The 17,148-nt window shown below is 45.9% G+C and overlaps 6 protein-coding genes across 6 annotated transcripts; 1 reads left to right on the top strand and 5 right to left on the bottom strand.

Moving 5' to 3' along the window:
* Positions 1 to 3,112: 3,112 nt before the first annotated feature.
* Positions 3,113 to 4,790, bottom strand: EDB93DRAFT_577661 (uncharacterized protein). Its single transcript, XM_041456761.1, has 11 exons — positions 4,621 to 4,790; positions 4,519 to 4,569; positions 4,358 to 4,465; positions 4,186 to 4,309; positions 4,077 to 4,135; positions 3,991 to 4,029; positions 3,822 to 3,940; positions 3,671 to 3,769; positions 3,543 to 3,620; positions 3,303 to 3,484; positions 3,113 to 3,252 (listed from the first exon to the last, which is right to left on the bottom strand). The coding sequence occupies exons 1-10, from the start codon at positions 4,748 to 4,750 to the stop codon at positions 3,476 to 3,478; spliced, it is 816 nt and encodes a 271-aa protein (XP_041306130.1). The 5' UTR covers positions 4,751 to 4,790; the 3' UTR covers positions 3,113 to 3,252; positions 3,303 to 3,475.
* Positions 4,791 to 5,772: 982 nt separating this feature from the next.
* EDB93DRAFT_1251917 (uncharacterized protein) lies at positions 5,773 to 7,294 on the bottom strand (the record flags this gene model as incomplete). Its single annotated transcript, XM_041453217.1, has 2 exons — positions 5,773 to 6,810; positions 6,872 to 7,294. The coding sequence occupies 2 exons, from the start codon at positions 7,292 to 7,294 to the stop codon at positions 5,773 to 5,775; spliced, it is 1,461 nt and encodes a 486-aa protein (XP_041306129.1).
* Positions 7,295 to 8,579: 1,285 nt separating this feature from the next.
* EDB93DRAFT_1088188 (uncharacterized protein) lies at positions 8,580 to 9,067 on the bottom strand (the record flags this gene model as incomplete). Its single annotated transcript, XM_041446113.1, has 4 exons — positions 8,580 to 8,658; positions 8,711 to 8,797; positions 8,858 to 8,939; positions 8,998 to 9,067. The coding sequence occupies 4 exons, from the start codon at positions 9,065 to 9,067 to the stop codon at positions 8,580 to 8,582; spliced, it is 318 nt and encodes a 105-aa protein (XP_041306128.1).
* Positions 9,068 to 9,210: 143 nt separating this feature from the next.
* On the top strand, positions 9,211 to 11,590 carry EDB93DRAFT_1321727 (Adenosylhomocysteinase). Its single transcript, XM_041454945.1, has 12 exons — positions 9,211 to 9,343; positions 9,399 to 9,445; positions 9,504 to 9,539; positions 9,591 to 9,643; positions 9,693 to 9,762; positions 9,815 to 9,849; positions 9,900 to 10,078; positions 10,131 to 10,366; positions 10,422 to 10,633; positions 10,683 to 10,832; positions 10,890 to 11,138; positions 11,188 to 11,590. The coding sequence occupies exons 1-12, from the start codon at positions 9,325 to 9,327 to the stop codon at positions 11,192 to 11,194; spliced, it is 1,293 nt and encodes a 430-aa protein (XP_041306127.1). The 5' UTR covers positions 9,211 to 9,324; the 3' UTR covers positions 11,195 to 11,590.
* Positions 11,591 to 11,850: 260 nt separating this feature from the next.
* Positions 11,851 to 13,947, bottom strand: EDB93DRAFT_1329448 (surface antigen-domain-containing protein). The gene is made up of 8 exons (XM_041455143.1): positions 13,692 to 13,947; positions 13,291 to 13,638; positions 13,013 to 13,237; positions 12,866 to 12,954; positions 12,617 to 12,815; positions 12,427 to 12,562; positions 12,241 to 12,372; positions 11,851 to 12,175 (listed from the first exon to the last, which is right to left on the bottom strand). Exons 1-8 carry the CDS (start codon positions 13,842 to 13,844, stop codon positions 12,003 to 12,005), a joined length of 1,455 nt encoding a protein of 484 aa, XP_041306126.1. The 5' UTR covers positions 13,845 to 13,947; the 3' UTR covers positions 11,851 to 12,002.
* A 1,272-nt stretch (positions 13,948 to 15,219) lies between these two features.
* EDB93DRAFT_577416 (carbonic anhydrase) lies at positions 15,220 to 16,476 on the bottom strand. The gene is made up of 3 exons (XM_041456760.1): positions 15,829 to 16,476; positions 15,699 to 15,772; positions 15,220 to 15,633 (listed from the first exon to the last, which is right to left on the bottom strand). The coding sequence occupies exons 1-3, from the start codon at positions 16,179 to 16,181 to the stop codon at positions 15,296 to 15,298; spliced, it is 765 nt and encodes a 254-aa protein (XP_041306125.1). The 5' UTR covers positions 16,182 to 16,476; the 3' UTR covers positions 15,220 to 15,295.
* Positions 16,477 to 17,148: the final 672 nt, after the last annotated feature.

The following is a 17,148-nucleotide window of genomic DNA, read 5'->3' as shown; positions in this document are numbered from 1 at the left end:
ATGCTACTTGCTATTGCCTTATAGGTAGCCAAAAACGATGGTTCAAATACAATCAAGTTACCCTATATAAAAAGACCCTTTAGCCTAACGGTTTTGTTGCGGTAAGTCCTAAGTATCATGTGACCTTAAGCTTAAGCTAATAACTACTACACAGTCGAGCGTTCGAAACCTGCCAAGTATACAGACTATATAATAGACAAGGTAAGCATTAACACAAACCAGATAAGATAGTAAACTAACTAACATAACATAACAGGACCTAATAAGCATAAGCTAAAAGATAAGATAGCAACGTAGCAAAAGTGATAACAGTAAGCAATCGAAGTACAAATACAATACAATATAACTAACTAATAAGCATAGGGCAATAGAAACCAAAAGATAAGATGGCAACGTAGCAAATAGAAAAAGGGGCTTGTAAGATAAGGTCCAGCATTCCAAGAAGTGGCGACACAGGGGCATCATTACAACCGATTGCTGTACAAACAGTCCATTACAATGATTAATATTGATTTAAACCTATTTCAATTACCATTACAATTGGCATTGCAATGACGGTTGCAATGCCCATTACAAGGCGCACTCTATTATTAAAATCTATTTCAAGCAGCAGTTTGTATTTAAAAATTTCAATGCTTTGTAATGCATTGAAGGCTAGATTAGGAATTTCTGACATAGTATGTAGGCTACATTGTACCTGGCAATGGAAGCCCTCGTCGCCTATGCTCATCAAGATAGTCTTCCCACATTTCCCTTGCAAGCCTGTCTTGTCTCTGATCTGCTCTTCTGCATTCTGTCACATCAGCCAGTCCATCACCAAGCTCACCCAATGCAATGTCGATATCGAGCTTGAGAAGGTTTCCATGTGATTCAAGGTCAAGGTTAAAAGCATCAGGGTGATGCTTCTGAATGAAATTATGCAGTGCGCATAACGCTGCAGGGACCCGGGCTTGGATGTCCATGTTGTATTCAGGGATGTGTCGTAAGATACCCCATTGACATTTCAGAACACCGAAGATGTGTTCAATGACATTGCGCAGCGCAGAATGATGGTGGTTGAATAGTTCTTGTGTGTTCCTCAGCCTGTGTAAAAGTTAGCCCAACATGAACTCAAAATAATAATGGTGACCTACTTGACATTGGCCTGTCGCCACTCTTTCAGATGATAGTGTACGCCCTGGTATGGAATAAGGAGGGCATCAGAGGTGCCAAAACCAGCATCTGCAAGAAAATATCGTCCTTCAGGGATTTGCAAGTCGTTCATGTGGGCATCTGTCCACAGAGCTGCATCAGACATAGATCCATCCCACCCGCAGAGCGAATAAAGGAAATGAAAGTCGAAGTTACAAATGAACAAGCAATTTTGGGACAAAAAGCCCTTGCGATTACACATGTGGAAGTGTTCCTCTGGGGGTACGAAGGCCTGGATATGTGTACCATCTACTGCGCCAATACACTGATTGAAGAATCGAAATCAAGGATTGTTGAGGATTTTATCAGAGATGGGAGTTGTGTGTGTTGGAAACATGATTTGGGAGGCATAGAACGGATTTGATGAGAAGAAGAAAAGCATGTGTTTGAAATATCTTTGAAATAGTAGATCTAATGAGTCACACAAATAATATTGAGACTACTGGCACTGTACCTTGTGATGGTGTCAGGGGAACACTGAAAGCGCTCTCCAATGAGGCGGGATGACAGCCCAGTGACACATGTATATGAAAAAAAACCAAGTTGCTCTTCCACTGATACGCCATTGCGAGATGGGTTAAAACCATTACGATGGAGAACATGCAACAGTGCAGTGAAAATGTCACAGTCGACACTGAGATTGTGCCGGATCCCGTCAGGATGTCCATAAATGAGCTCATACACCCATGCCTCACCAGTGAGGATGGACGTATGACATGGGATGTGTTCTGTTGAATTTAAGAATAGAAGCTGGTAGGTATGCATAATTTGGATTAACATGGCTAGAAGAATCCCGGTCCAACAATGTCGATAGTGGTTGATTTGGCGATGGACCTCAAGGTCAACAGTATCATCAAGATCATCCATGTAATATGTATACAGTATACTAGCTAGTACGCGAGCAAGGTGCGCTGTGATCCGGCATCTCCCAGACCATCATGTGACTTGATTCAGAATTTTGAATTCGCAATTATTCGTTGTCCAGACTGCGCCTAAGTTACTTAGCCTCACGCGCACGACCAGCATGGCTTGTTAGGCCTGCTGCCAAGCAAAATAAGACTAGCTTAACATAACAGACATGAAATTAACTGGGCAACATTAACTAGCATCTACGAAGTTCACATCCTTGAAGGAGGAGGTTTGCAATATGCTCAGCCTTAGATATATATGATAACCACTGCAGTGCTTTTGAATTAATACAGAAACAGAAAATGGTAAAAGAGAATTGCAACGATGTTCAATAAGGGGTGGCTCGACGACAGATCCTATCGGGTATGCGAGATACGCGAGGTCCAGTAAGTCGCCGAATGATCCGCGGGTCTAGACAGTCATTCCGCTGAAGATGCCTGACATTCGAAACAGGTGTCACATTCGCCTCCAGGTGAGAGTTGAGACGCCATGAACTTTCTTGCGGTTGTAGCTGTTTCGAACCACGGAACTTGGGTAATAGTCGACTTTTGATGCTGGAAACTGCGACGCTAGTCTGCCGTAGTCGCATCAGAAAAATAAAAAATAATAGCTTCAATCCTTGAGTTACCATGAGAAGTGACAGTACCACTTCCAGAAGACGCCAGAGGAACACCAAAAGACTGGTTGCGACTTCAAAAATCTTCAACCCGAGCAATGACGCTGACATGGGGATATCAGAAAGAAGAGCACAACTAATAGCAACACAAACTGGGTTCTACAAAACGCAAAAGCCACTGCAGGTTAATTAGCCAAGCTTCGTGTTTTGACTGGCGCTGAAAGGTGTCAATGAGGGTAAGGGCCGTCTGATTGATTGTTTCAAGTTCACGGTGTGTCACTTCCGTGAGCTGGGAAATCCTGTCATCTAGAAGTGAAACGGATTCTGCGGCCTCTCGCTGGATCTCTCGCACATGCAATACTTGAGAAAGAGAGGTCTCTAGAGAGATTGCGAGCCCTGCGGTCAAACTTTGCAGGTCGTGGAAAGACTAGATTACAGATAATGTCAACCTGCGACAAAAATGGAAGAGAACCGGTCACATTTTGCATAGCATAGAAAGTCGCGTCAAGCGCGGACCATTTTTGCTGAACTTGATCCTGAGAGCTCAATCAGAAGAATGTCGGGGATAGTATTCAGACAACCGCACCGCAACTGCCCGAGATCGAAGGCTCTGCTCTAACATCAATGATGTGGATGATTCAATTTCAGCGGTTAAACGCGATTCGACGAGTGATAGTAGCGACGACACAGATTTTGAATGCTGTGTATTGCTTTAGGAACGCTTTGAAAGCCCAGGGAATGAGAACAATACGCTTGATATCAAGTCATCTATCCTCCGATCAACCTGGGAATGTGAGCTTTCGTTGATAAGCTGTAGATAGGTTACCTTGTCCAACGAATGAATATGATCATCGAAGCTGCGCTGGTTGATGACTGACAAAGTAGCTTCCATGTTTGTTAATAGCTGCAAGGGTTTACTAAATGACTGTATAAAGCGGTCAGAATGTCACCTACTGATTGCGCATTTTGAATAATGGAAGTGGATGTTACATCTGCAACGTCGCGTATGTTATCGCTAGTCGACTTCAACACGCTGACAAGATCGCGTAGGTCCTGTGAGAAATGATCAGCTGCCCACTCGCACTTATTAGGGAATTCTATTAACCGTAGACGATCGCTCCCAGTTCTGATGTGCAGCTGTGAATCCTCTCTGCTGTTCGAGAAAAAATCGAATTAGAGCAAGTTTCTCCAAGGTTATGTTTCTATAGATATCCTTTGCGGTGTCTAATGGGTGAAACGTGAGAGGAACGGCTACCATCTCTACTAGAACGCACCGATTTCCATCCATCGACGAAACGCAAAGCACAGCTGGGCTGATCGCAACTATTAGATAAACAGTCAAGACACGACCCAGCCTTACGGATTTCTCGCAGGTACCCTGAGTAGCTAGACCAAAATTGAGCGCTCCGAGAGAGTGCACTATGTATCAATAAGCGTTCGCCTAATGAACCTTGTCAACAGCGACGTACTCGACACAATCACCTGCATGATGTGGAACGTGTGATCCGACATTGTTAATGAACGGAGAACACTCGAGAGGTGGTGTGTGATGGCGGGCTGTAGCAAGTTCACAGAGGGTGAGCCTGATAGCGACTAAAAATGTAAGGAAGGTCTCAAATCATGCACGTGGAACTGAGAAACCTTGTATACGTTCATCCTCGCTCATGTGAGATACCTCACAACGACTTTGTGCGTGCCTTGCGGCGTCTTGAAAGCAGTCATTTTTACGCATATATCCATCGAATGCACCTGCAAACTATTAGATTCCTGTCCCCCCGTTGAATACAAAAGATCACGACCACCGTTGCCAGTGTGTTTAGAAATCAGGTCGATCTCTTCACGGGATAGCTCAGCTGGGGAATGAAGCGTTATATATACGACAATACGAGGGACACAAAAACTACCGTGTATCTGAGATGAAAAAGCTTGAGTATCATGCTTAGCAGACTGATCCGGAGATTGGCGCGACCATGACCAGGCGATGCAGCACCTGAAGAGGAATGTGAATGTCATGAGCCTGGAAACCTTTGCCATCGGGATGCTGGTATATAATTGTATGCAAATAACAAGAACGTTGCGCTAGGAATATAAATCGAAGAAGCGTAGAGCTCATGAGGCCGGATTTAGAGAGCTTAGTCAGCGTCGGAGAGAGCACGGACCACCTGTCCGTCGATAATTGATCGATGATCTCCTGCATCTATGTAATCCAAATCTAATCGATAATCCCCCGTTCTGCTCTCGACAAAAACACAGGTTAGTGCGATGATTTGAATTACGTACGTTGGGCTATATAGTTGCAAAATGGTAGAGCTAAGCTGCAAATGATAAATGATTTTTAAATTATGTAATACTACTTACATGCTTATGCCTCGCGGAGTCCTATTGAAATTTGAAACAAACATGTGCAGGCTGAGGCCTGAGGTGTGCACGAGGCAACGTATACATAGCGCGTGCACTGCATGCACGCATGATCTGCACTGGAAAACTACTAAATGGCTGGCTGTGGGCTCGTGCACTGATTGATCCTCAGTGAAACTTGATCAAATTAGTAGGCTGTACAGTTGGAGATGAGTCTATAGTATTCTGTGAAAGCCTATATTCTGAATCTTCATGATGTTCTTTATTCACTCTTTAGGTTTTGTGACTGGTTCGTCTCTCGAGGACAGCTAGCTTACATACTCGTAGACAGAGTCTGGCCCAAAAATGACAAGGAGGGAAAAATGTAGTTAGGTAAATGTTTTCATAAAAAAAAAACATATCTCAAAACAAAGTTATGTCGTGACAAACCTAAGGTCAAAATTATACAGTATTTGACAATTTTAATAGTCTTGATTCCATGTAACTACGTGATTATAAGTTGTCTATTGTAATCGGTACGACGTTTGATATATAAGAAGCGTATGAGTGTCAATGAATGAGCATGCCAAACTGGCACTTGTGGACAAGGTTAAAGCACGAATATGGAATACAGTATGCGATCTGAAAGAAAAGTCGTTATATAATAATGCGAGAAGATATGCATAATACATAGCATAAATATTCACAATGCCCAAGGCCTACCGACGATCGTCGCTTCTTTTCCTAGAGTTAGAGGCACCTGAGAGCAGTTTCTGCTCCCACAAGACGCTTCCCTCATCACTTTCCCAATCCCCTGTTGTCGGATTTCTTTCGAAGTCACCATCCCTGTATTCATATCGCTCCTGCAATAATTTGAGGAGAGGGTTACGAAGGGCAGGGTCCATACGGACGGCCTCTCCAGGGTGGTAGCTGCCAACACCATGACGAGACAAACTTTCTTCAAAAAGTGCCTCTTCATATGTGCAACCGCAGTTTAAATAGCCAAGAGGGGCCATACGAGGTGGGTATATTCGACGTTCCCGACGCGAGTCGTGCCAGGAGCATAACGCGTTTCCAGCACGATTCAAAGAACAGAAAAGCCGTATGCGAGCCTCCGTCCGAGCTTTCCAGGATGCCTGCACGGCCGCAGGAGTAGGAGTACGCAGTGTACTAGTCACTCCAGGGGTAGCTGTACTCATGGACGGCTCTGGGTGTCTAATTGAAGGGCCTGCGATGCTGCGGTCTGCTAATTCTGCTTCAAGCTCTCCGATACGTTGACGACCTTTCTCGTTGTCTAGCTCAAGGTCTTTCACCCTCTTTCGAAGGTATTTGTTCTCCTCTTCGATGGCATCCTGTGAAGGGCGGCGAGACTGATCTAATGACATCCGAGATCCTGGGCGGCCCTGTATAACGGCAGGAGAGTTTTGAGAAGAACGGTCTTGTTGGAAGGTCATTTGGTTCGGGTAGGTGTGGGCAAATGGCGGAGACCTCGGTGTGGCGGATAGATGGTTAGGGTGTGGTGCAGTATTAAGATCCGTGGTAGGATTGGTATTGTAGGGGATGGTGGAATGAATATGAGATTGCACGTTTGGTGGAATATTAGGCACCCAAGATGTCGGTGCATTTGAGTAAGTTCTGGTTACAGCATTCCATGAGTGCGGGGAAATGTTCATATCCCCAACGGCACCAGACAGGCTTGATGTCGGAGCCAAGCTGGAACCAGACGCTTGTGGGCCTATATCCATGCTTCCATGAGACTGGGAGAGCGAGAAGTACGTTCTGTGAATATGACAGTAAGGCCGGGGAGAGGTGACTCACTTGGATAAAAGTGCTTGGCAGTGCGTGAGACGGTGACTGCATGACGCGTTGTCCATTGTCCACAGACCTCCGTCCAGGGGTGTCCGATTGAGAGTAAAGCATCCTACTAGGCGTCCCCCTCGACGAAAAAGGATGGGACATTTTCGCGCGGCGGTCAGAAATTTTACGGGAATCCCTTTTTGAGTGAGCCTGTCGAAGGCTTGATGATTGGAGGTGCGTCCGTCTTGAACGAGCACCAGGAGAGGAATAACGCCGAAGGGTAACAGGCGAGGACGAAACGGTGCGATGTTGAGTATCTAAGAAAGTGCAGGTAGAGTTTGAGGGGGAACGTCGGTTCAGGGACGTCTCTTCTATAGTCTCGCACTTGATATCCACAGAATGACCACCCTGGACACCTTCAAACCGATTAAATGTATGGAACATGCCTACTACAAGGCCTAGGCAGTGTTGACCACGCAACCTCTCACTGGCAGGGCAAAGATTGGAAAAGCTAGAGCCTCAGCAAGTCGAGCAACGGACAGAGCCTCCAGGACAAGGGAATGGTTAAAGACCTTAGGATGAGTGTCGCGACGGAATTGTTAGTAGTTGCGAAGCAATGTGTGATACTACCACAAACTCACAGCATAACATGTCTTGACGATTCAAGCACAAGAGCTGCAACGGGCTGTACGGGAGCACTGATCATACCTCCGAAGACTACCATTGCTAGGCTTAGTAGGCTAAGCGCTCTATTATCAAAACATTTTTTGATGGCCAAGTCATAAAAGCCGGCGGCTGAAGGTCACGGCATGTGATCATCGACAAACGAATTGCAGTGACACTGGTTCTGCATCGTACTACTAGCGGATGGTAGCCAAGTTTGAGATGTGATTTATTTATATGCGTGGAAGTACTAGTCGGTAGCAATGATAATTGCTCACTAGCACTGAGAAAGTGGTACAAAGCTGTTTTAACTGAAAGCACAATCAACCGCACGGCTGAGACACACGTATTCCGTACCTGCGGACGCTATGTGATTTATGTACTTAACATTCGACAGTGCGGACATCGGGGCCAAGCTTTCCTGGATGATCAGGACAATATTTACGACCGAATCTTCAGCTGTGCGATGCTGCAGATCATGGGAATGGCTCATCAGACACGGCAACCCTGAATTGACACCGATCTCCGGATATTGGTTTTGATGTTTAAAACAATTGAATGGCATGCCGTCCAATACAAACGTTTAGGCAACAATATATGACTTGGTAAACAACATAAATTGATTGGAGCTTGGGAAGGGAAAATAAGTGCTACGGTATTATTACTGCCATGAGAAGCACTACAAGCAGTGCCGATGTTGCATGCAGCAACTGTGACCCATGCGCTTACATGCTGTAACGATCATCAATAGTTGGTTGGAGTGACCAAGAGTGAACAGAAACAATGATGGACATATACACCAGAAGCTGAAACATTGATGACCTGAAGTATCCATAGAAGCAACAAAAAGCCTGGCTACTAGCAGTCAATCAATTATAGCCACAACTAAAATTCGTATGATACTGAATATAAAAAGTCAACTCATTCGGAGAACTGCACTGAATTCCGAAGGACTAAGCACGCAGCGAAATGTGCTAGAAATGAATTGCAAGGTGTTCTTGGAGGTGAAACCTTGTAAGAAACCCCGTGGGTTATATCTTGCGTACTCTCGTGAGCTTAAAATCGATCAACCACTCGATCCAGCTACGGCTTCGAGGTCGTATCGACGTATATCTCGCCAGTGTTTGCCCCTTGGAAGAAGGGCACTGTATTGGATGGACTGAATATATGATCACGGTGGATTGTCCGATAACAAACCTAGACTCCTCCGGCATTTCAATCTCTCCTGTCTCGAGGTCGATATTGATAAGTTTTGTTATTTCCACGGCTGGACGGTTAGGGCATCTGAGAATATAGCCACGTCAAAATCATGTCAATCTCCTGAGATGTAGCGTTCACACGAACATCCTAAATATGCGAGGAAAAGGAGAGCATCGAGGACGAACTTCTCCACTAGGAAGCTCTTCTGGTTCACATGCGTATTGCACTTCAAGACACACGTCGTTAGTTATTCAAGAATGTATCTGTAGGGCATTTTATCATACCTATTTCCAATAGTCGACACTTCTTTCTCTGAGTCTCCTTCAGATCTCCAGATTGTTCATGGAAGGTCATGTGCGTGAACTACAGAAAAGTACTGTGAGAGAAGGTTCGTCGGATAGGTGGGACTGGACATGTCCTCGCGACTGGTCACGAGTCAAAGTGTGAGTGTCCAAGACTGGAATGATGAACTCTCCCACGCACCTTGTATGGACATTCCTTGATAAGCGCACGTGGGTTTTCCAGATAAAAGTCGCAGCAATCAGATCCCCATCTGGTTTCACTCATTTTCCTTCTCCCATCATCGTTCATCTCCTCAGAAATACCTCAACATGGTCTTCAAAGTAGCAGGTATGATGGTCATTTTTTGCTCAACCTTATTGATCCGAATGAGTATCCCCTGTAGATATCTCTCTCGCAGCGTTCGGTCGCAAGGAGATCGAGATCGCTGAGGTATGAGCTCCGCCTTGCTTTTCGCGATCGTTTATCGACCGATCCCATGTCTTTTTAGAACGAAATGCCAGGATTGATGTTTGTAAGGGCAAAGGTACTTTTTGCGAACTCGCAAACGATTTCTTTTTTGAAGTCCTTCCTTTAGTACGGACCTTCTAAGCCTCTTTCTGGCGCTCGTATCGCAGGATGCTTGCACATGTGAGTTCGAATGACGGTTATTTGTTGCAGAAGTCCTTATAGTCTGCAGGACCATTCAAACTGCCGTCTTGATCGAGACGTTGACTGTCCTCGGCGCTGAAGTCACCTGGTCGTCTTGCGTAGGTGCCTATGGTTACGTGATCATTGCGAGACACTCACTTCCATTGGTAGAATATCTTCTCGACCCAGGACCATGCTGCCGCTGCGTGAGTATATCTTACTTCATGATATCAGTATCTTGATAATGGCTTTATAGTATCGCTGCAACTGGAGTTCCTGTCTTCGCTTGGAAAGGAGAGACAGAGGAGGAGTACCAATGGTGTATCGAACAGAGTCTTGCTGCCTTCCCTGGTGGCAAGTCATTGAACATGATTCTTGACGATGGTGGAGATCTTACCACCCTTGTCCACGAAAAATTTCCCCAATACTTGAAGAGTAAGAATTTTTATCCATGTTGCAACACATTATTGACTTTGGCACAATAAAGACATCAAGGGTGTCTCTGAGGAGACTACTACAGGTGTCCACCACCTGTACAAGGCTTTCCGTGAAGGCAGGTTGAAGGTCCCAGCCATCAACGTCAACGACTCCGTCACGAAGTCCAAGTTCGACAACTACTATGGATGCCGGGAATCTCTTGTTGATGGTATCAAGCGTGCTACTGATGTCATGCTTGCCGGTAAGGTTGCCGTTGTCGCCGGTTACGGTGATGTCGGCAAGGGAGTGAGTATTATTTTCTTCGCTTTCGCCCAGCTGTTGTTGATGGTTGATGGTTTAGTGTGCTGAATCACTGCGTTCGTACGGCGCACGCGTCCTCGTCACGGAAATTGACCCCATCAACGCGTTGCAAGCTGCGATGGCTGGCTATGAGGTGACGACCATGGAGGATGCTGCTTCTCGTTCAAACGTCTTCGTCACTACCACTGGTAACCGTGATATCATCACTGCTAAGCATTTTTTGGCTATGCCTGAGGATGCTATCGTTTGCAAGTGCGTACAACATCCATTACTTTGTTGATGAGGACTCACTCTTCGATAGCATCGGTCACTTCGATGTCGAGATCGATGTCGCATGGTTGAAGGCCAATGCCAAGCAAGCTGTCAATGTTAAGCCTCAAGTTGACCGCTTCACAATGCCTTCCGGCCGTCACATCATCCTCCTCGCTGAGGGACGTCTTGTGAACTTGGGGTTGGTTGATTTCAAGTTCAATTTCTAGTTCGTAATTAACCTATGATGGATTACCAGTTGTGCCACCGGCCACCCGTCCTTCGTCATGTCCTGCTCCTTCGCGAACCAGGTGTTGGCCCAGATTGCTCTTTGGACCACCCCAGAGAAATTCCCCCTCGGAGTTCACATGCTGCCCAAGGAGCTGGATGAGGAGGTCGCTCGTGCTCACCTTGCTCAGCTCAACGTCAAGTTGACTGAGCTCAGTCCCGAGCAATCCGAGTACCTTGACATCCCTGTCCAAGGCCCATACAAAGCTTCGCACTACAGGTTAGACACTTGTGCTCTGTCGTCGTACATTGACCAACCCCTTCAATAGGTACTGAGCGTATCGATCGTTGCATGACGGCCTCAACGTGCCCTCGCTAAATAAGAGGAGACGGGACCTTCAACGTCCTTGTGGGTTGGATGTTAATTATGGAAGAGTCTCAACGCTCTTTGTCGAGGTTGACAAAAAGGCTAGCTTCTTGCGGGGCCATTGTTGGAGATTTCCTATGCTTAAAAGACTTGGCTTCTTGTAGTGCACTGTGGAGTCGGGACAGTGCAAGCCATGCGGGCCTCAACGCGCCCTATCTTATATAGTGTAGCATCTATGCAATCGAGATGAGATGAGGATGTTGATTTACGCAGAAATCGGATAAGTGATATGCATATTGTCAGAACAGAACGTTTGATCTCAATTCACGTTGACGCGGCCGCCACTGCATGTACCGAACCTAAGGCCTCCACTTTGCGTTAGGCGTGTAATCCACTTGAGCTCCTAACGTGTTCTGAAACAATTTCGCATACGTTTTGGGAGGAGCAGTCTCCTGACGTAGGCAGATCCAAAACAGATCTCTTCGAAGCTGTATAGGAAGAAGTGTCGATGCCAATACACAGTGCATTTCATTCCTCAAGCTTAAGGCTCAAGGCCTCCGGAGCTGCAGCGACTCCTGGGCCGTATAAGCAAAGACACACATCACACATGATGAACTATTTGCGTGGAGCCTTCCTCGTCTGCTACAACTTTTCAAACCGCAAATCAATCAGAACGACCTCGCTTTCACTTCTGGTAAAGAAATCAAAAGAAATTAGAGTCTTATCTAGCTACCAGATGTTTATAAATCTGGCATGCACTCCCGAGTAACGAAGAATTTATAGAAACTCCATGCCAATACCAACTTGGAAGCCTTTTCGCACACCATCACTCTTACTTGCAACAAGCGGCACCCCAAAGTTCACTTCTACTCTCACAGGATCAAACCTATATAGAAGGCCGACTCCCGCAGATATTGAGGGATTTCTTAAACTCTCGCTCAGCTCCTTCACTGTGATGGGCGAGAACAAAAGTACCATCAGTATATTCTAGAGGAAGGATTTGGTATTTACGTACCTCCGTCCATTGCGTCCAACCTCCCGGCATTTATAAAGATGTGTGACTTGATGGGCCAATGCGGTTTCCGGGGGATGTCGGACACTAAAGAAACACCTGTCGACCAGTAAAATTCACCGCCCAGTGAATCGACTAGCGCGATCAGTCTAAAAAGAAGTCCTGTTCCACGTGAAAATTAAAACACACCTCCATCTCGAGGGCCCATGCTGTTTGCCCTAAACGACCTTAAGCTGAGAGGTCCGCCAAGCTGGAACCTATCAGAAAAATGGCTGGGGCCGGTAAGAGCCTTTAACAAGCTACACCGTGCAGCCAATGAGAGGCTCTGCATGTTCAACATGAAGTTATGCCGCACTGACGAAATAGTAGTACGACTCACCATTCCTGGAACGAGGCGCTGGGAAAGCTGACTTTCGAACTCGGCCTTGTAAAATGACACGTCCCCTGATAGTCCAGCTAGTTCTTGGAAAACTTTGCAGTAGTAGCCACGTGAAGCTGAGAGCTTGTCGTCTCTGGTATCTTTTGTCCATGAATGAGATATTGATGATTTGATGGTTTGACCAGCATGTTCGCGAATGCTGGATAATCGTTAGATACAGGTTCGATGATAAGACGTATTCAGCCTGACCTGACGGATGCACCTGGTGCTAGATTGTTGAGGTGCCTCAAAACGGCCTGATATGCAATTTCGTGGACGCCATGAACTCCACAGTTGCTCTTCAAAAACGTACACTCAGCAAGTTTGACATTTCACAGGATAAGTAATAAAATTTACATTTATTGCAACCTTTAAGCCGTGTAAAATCTCCGAACAACTTGCAAAAGACGATAGATCTCGCTCCTGACTGAACAATGAAAGTTGCCCCGTTGTGCGCAAAGACGGCGAAAGAGGAAGGGAGAGAAGCCCGTGGAAAGAACGACGCGTTTTTGTTCCTGCTGAGTAGTGCCCCTCCAGGAACTCAGCTCCGCCAAATATGTTGCGCACTCTGCCCGTGACACTCTGTAATAGAGATGAGAAATGATAATGATTACTCGTAAAAACATGACGCTTACAACGCTACCTTCATTATTACCGAATTCAGTGGCAGTTTTCAAGTAGAACCGGCCTTTTTCGCGTGTAGTGACTACAATGTCGACGTCCCCCTCCCCGGCAAGGTGACCGCGACTCCTCTGAATTTTTGCGTCCACAGAGTGAAAAAGGTCCGTCTCTTGCAAAAGGTGACTTATACCCCTGGCGGTATGCAGCACTCCCTGCAGGTTATTCGACTTGCTTGCCTGGTCGTCTATATGCCGCGCGAGCCATGGCTGGATCAACCAGCCTAAGAAAGACTTCCTGGTATTCGTGGCGCCATCTACACGGACCGAAGTGACTGATAGTGGTGTCTCGATATTTTGGTTGACCTATTTGAGATCCGTTCTGAAATGATGCGAATGCGGACGAAGGCATCACTTACAAGCTCTGCAAGGTGGAAGACAGCAGACTCATACTCTCCTCGAAGTTTTCGTTCAAGACGAGCTTCCTGCCATTTCTTGAGTTTTTCAAGGTCGTCTCCATTGGGCTCGTGAGGATGAGCGGTGCGATGCAGTGGAGGATGCAGTTCTGCCATCCAAGAAAGACAATTATTTTAGATTCTATTGGCGGATTCAAAGTTAGCCAGACACCACTTCCAAAAAAGGTAGTGTTAGATAACCATCGGACTTCGAACTGCTGAGTGAGTACCAGTACAGTGTACGAAGCACTAGGATACCATCTCCGTAGGGACCTCTATAGTACAAATTTCGATGTCCAATGAAAATTCTGTAAGGAAACAAGCAAAAATAAGCAATTTTTCGAAATTTCCCATTTTGTTTCAAATTTTCCCGTTGGAAAAAAAATTACCCCATGCTCCCTAGACCCTGTTCATCTCCCTTGGACCATTCATATGCCTCCTGTGGCAAAGAAAGCTGCTCGAGCAAAGAAGCAATGAGATTGTCGCTGATGGCAAATTCTCAACCGCGAAAACACTGGTTCCACAATGTCTTGACATGTGCGATGTTTTGATCATTCACCGTTTTTTCCGCAAAGCTTGGCATTATATGGATGCTTACTGGTATGTTTACTGTCGAGTAATCGTGCAACGCTGAAGTTTGAACAGTAAAGGACTCGACACACAACAAGCAGCCTTCGCGGTTAAGAAGTACTGCTCCCACCGTCGTGTTGGGTTTGCGACAGATATTTTGACCACGCTGGATGCTCAAATTGCGAGCAGATGGCTTCTGTAGATCATCTGATTCATACTTACTATCGTATACCTGCTCAGTTACCCAGAAATACCATTTCTTGCAACATGTTTCAAATTTCGTTGGAAAATTTTTCAACACCTTGATTTTCAAAATTCTAATGAGATAGCCTTAATCTACAAGTAAAAAGATTGCATTTGTGCTACTCTACGGTACAAAGCGGTCAAATCTCGAGGACTAGATACATTTTCAAGTTCGGGCCAATCCGAGAGGCTGGAAAAGTGCTTCGTACACTGTAGTGCTAGTGTACGAGTACCAACAACACTACTAATACTAGCTCAGAAATCCTCGTAATTGCTTGAGTGATGTGTTGTAGCAGAGAACGTCCCACTGCTAGTATAATTATAATATCAGATCATCGGGATTTCTATCAATTCGAAATATTGTGCCTTCGGCGCTGCTGGACTCGGAACTGGATTCTGCGCACCAATTTTGAGCATCAGACAAGTACGTTGAACATGGTCGATCCAAAGGACCAAATAGTGTTTCCTGCTTCCACAGCGAGACCTTCGAGGGTTGCTTCGTCAAATGCCGATCTGGCAATAAACTTCCAATCAATACTCAAATTGAGCGCTGAACCCATCACTGCCTCGGAATCTACACCAAATCATCTGACGTATTATTAACCTGTAGGGTGGGAGAGAGCCTGAGATCCACGATCCTAGAAACATCTTCAACTGTAAAGCTATTTTCAAAGAAAAACCATGAATTTGGCGCGCGGCCTTGGAGATTGTATTGGCATAAAAAATGGACAAGTCGTAATATGTTCTTGTCATGCCTAAGAGTCCCGAACGACGAGCTCCTCGATGCGTCCCTTAGCAAGATCGTACATCCATCCGTGCACAGCAACCTTTTTCGCATTCGGGTCCGCCCAGGCAGTGGTAATAGGCTCTGACTTGCAGATATTGTCGACCTGCTTGATGATATTAGCTTCAACGACCTTTCTCAACGCCTCGCTCGCAGAGTACGCGGAAAGGTCGAGGGATTGAACAAGTGCGGTGAGGGGGCTCAACCAGCGCGTGAGTGGGGTGGACACGCCGTGGTTAGCGGCAGCGACTTTGGCTGCTTCTATGCAAGCCATGGCACCTCCGCAGTTGGTGTGACCGACAAGGATGACTGTTTGAGGTGTATACCCGTTAGAGGAAGGATCGGCCTCATCATGAGAGCAGTAAGAAACTCGCCGTGTTCAACGCCGACTTCTTTGATAGCAAATGTAAGGACTGAGAGGGCGCTGTCGTCATGGAGGTGAAATTGGCTGCAGGGATGGGTTGTGAGTATAACGCGGATGTTAATGATTTTTTGTCTACGTACTTGGCAACGTTTCTGTGCACAAAGATATCACCAGGCTTAGATGCTGTGATGACTGATTCCGGTACTCGTGAGTCAGAGCAGCCAATCCAAAGGATCTGAAATAAACTTTGAAAACGTGACTGAAAACAGAGCGATTGGCATACCTTGGGGTTCTGGCTGGTGGCTGACCGGGCAAAAAAGTCGGGTGTGTCCTTTACTACGCTCTGTGCCCACTCCTGGTTGGCGTTGAGCAAGGTCTTGATGGGCTTGTGGCAGATACTGCGGAGGGGTGAGAGGCGTACTGGAGGCAAGACGGAGAAGTTTCTGGGGCTCATTGTTGGGCCACAGATGTATGTGGCCCTAAGCATTTGCATTATATCTTGCAGCACGGTGAGTGACACTGAGTACAGATCAGCTTAAGTACTTATGGTAGGAAGTAAAGGGAAGGGCATGGATGATGGGATGTGACTGGAGTCTCGCGCAATCAAGCTAAGTGCGAGCTCATGTGAGCGTTAATCGCCTAGTATATATCCATTTTAGTCTCTTAGTCACTTTGTTCTTTCTTGTTGAAATATTGGGTAACTTTCCGCAGTATTTATGTAAAATCCTAGATAATAAGTCAGAATGTTAATGTTGTCTCGCACCTCCTCGCAATCTAGAAATGCTTTCCAGACCAATTGTATTTAAATTATAATACACATACTGGTGAAGTTACGGAGTTTGAATTCAGATTGAATCGTTCTAGTACTAAAAGTCCGACTGTGCTCGCTGTTAGCAATCTCTCTCACGGAACACATTAGAAGATCTTAAGAAGAGCGACCAAAGTTGTCGCCAGTCTAGGCAACATACTAGCCCCCACCAGAGTATCGATGACAAGCATCCATACCGTTCTACTTAACAAGGTATGTAACGCCGGTTGATCTGCGCTCAGACTCCATGGGGAGTATGATTTGAAATCCTTGACCGAAGATTATCTAATTCTCACACCATACTCGATGCCTCGTGCTTCGGAACGACTGCGCAGGTTGATGATCGGATCATGGACGTGGCCCCTCAAACGCCTTGTACTCAGATCACATGAGTGCGGTCAAACACCACGGCATGACTAATCACACTGTGGACTAATTACGTCTGACGTACGCGAGCTGGCTATTCACTGAGCTAAGCTAAGCTTCTCATGTTGCTAAGCCCACTCTTGACTTTATCCGCTGCTAATGCAATGGTGTATTCGCTCATTATATTGCTCGTCGACTGTCCGTCAGCTTTATATTCTCTCCTGTCAATTCATACTCAAATATGCGTACTTCAATGGTTGCACAATCCTCTGGGCTAGCATAACCC

Source organism: Suillus bovinus (assembly GCF_016758785.1).
Source record: "Suillus bovinus strain UH-Sbo-P2 chromosome Unknown EDB93scaffold_41, whole genome shotgun sequence".
Taxonomy (NCBI): Eukaryota; Fungi; Basidiomycota; class Agaricomycetes; order Boletales; family Suillaceae; genus Suillus; species Suillus bovinus.
Note: the sequence above shows the minus strand (reverse complement) of the source record. Positions and strands in the feature narration are given on the sequence as shown.

What these genes read in the sequence shown, in the direction of transcription:
- EDB93DRAFT_577661 (XM_041456761.1), bottom strand. Translation starts at nt 4,750, where the DNA reads ATGGCAAAGGTTTCCAGGCTCATGACATTCACATTCCTCTTCAGGTGC. An exon ending in TTCTAAACACACTGGCAACG is followed by an intron (nt 4,466 to 4,518) that starts GTGGTCGTGATC and finishes AATAGTTTGCAG; the next exon opens with GTGCATTCGATGGATATATG. An exon ending in AGGGTACCTGCGAGAAATCC is followed by an intron (nt 4,030 to 4,076) that starts GTAAGGCTGGGT and finishes AGTTGCGATCAG; the next exon opens with CCCAGCTGTGCTTTGCGTTT.
- EDB93DRAFT_1321727 (XM_041454945.1), top strand. An exon ending in AGGAGATCGAGATCGCTGAG is followed by an intron (nt 9,446 to 9,503) that starts GTATGAGCTCCG and finishes ATGTCTTTTTAG; the next exon opens with AACGAAATGCCAGGATTGAT. An exon ending in CAGGACCATGCTGCCGCTGC is followed by an intron (nt 9,850 to 9,899) that starts GTGAGTATATCT and finishes ATGGCTTTATAG; the next exon opens with TATCGCTGCAACTGGAGTTC.
- EDB93DRAFT_1329448 (XM_041455143.1), bottom strand. Translation starts at nt 13,844, where the DNA reads ATGGCAGAACTGCATCCTCCACTGCATCGCACCGCTCATCCTCACGAG. An exon ending in TCTTCCACCTTGCAGAGCTT is followed by an intron (nt 13,639 to 13,691) that starts GTAAGTGATGCC and finishes GATCTCAAATAG; the next exon opens with GTCAACCAAAATATCGAGAC. An exon ending in GCACCAGGTGCATCCGTCAG is followed by an intron (nt 12,816 to 12,865) that starts GTCAGGCTGAAT and finishes ACGATTATCCAG; the next exon opens with CATTCGCGAACATGCTGGTC.
- EDB93DRAFT_577416 (XM_041456760.1), bottom strand. Translation starts at nt 16,181, where the DNA reads ATGCAAATGCTTAGGGCCACATACATCTGTGGCCCAACAATGAGCCCC. An exon ending in GTGCACAGAAACGTTGCCAA is followed by an intron (nt 15,773 to 15,828) that starts GTACGTAGACAA and finishes CCATCCCTGCAG; the next exon opens with CCAATTTCACCTCCATGACG. An exon ending in AGAAGTCGGCGTTGAACACG is followed by an intron (nt 15,634 to 15,698) that starts GCGAGTTTCTTA and finishes CACCTCAAACAG; the next exon opens with TCATCCTTGTCGGTCACACC.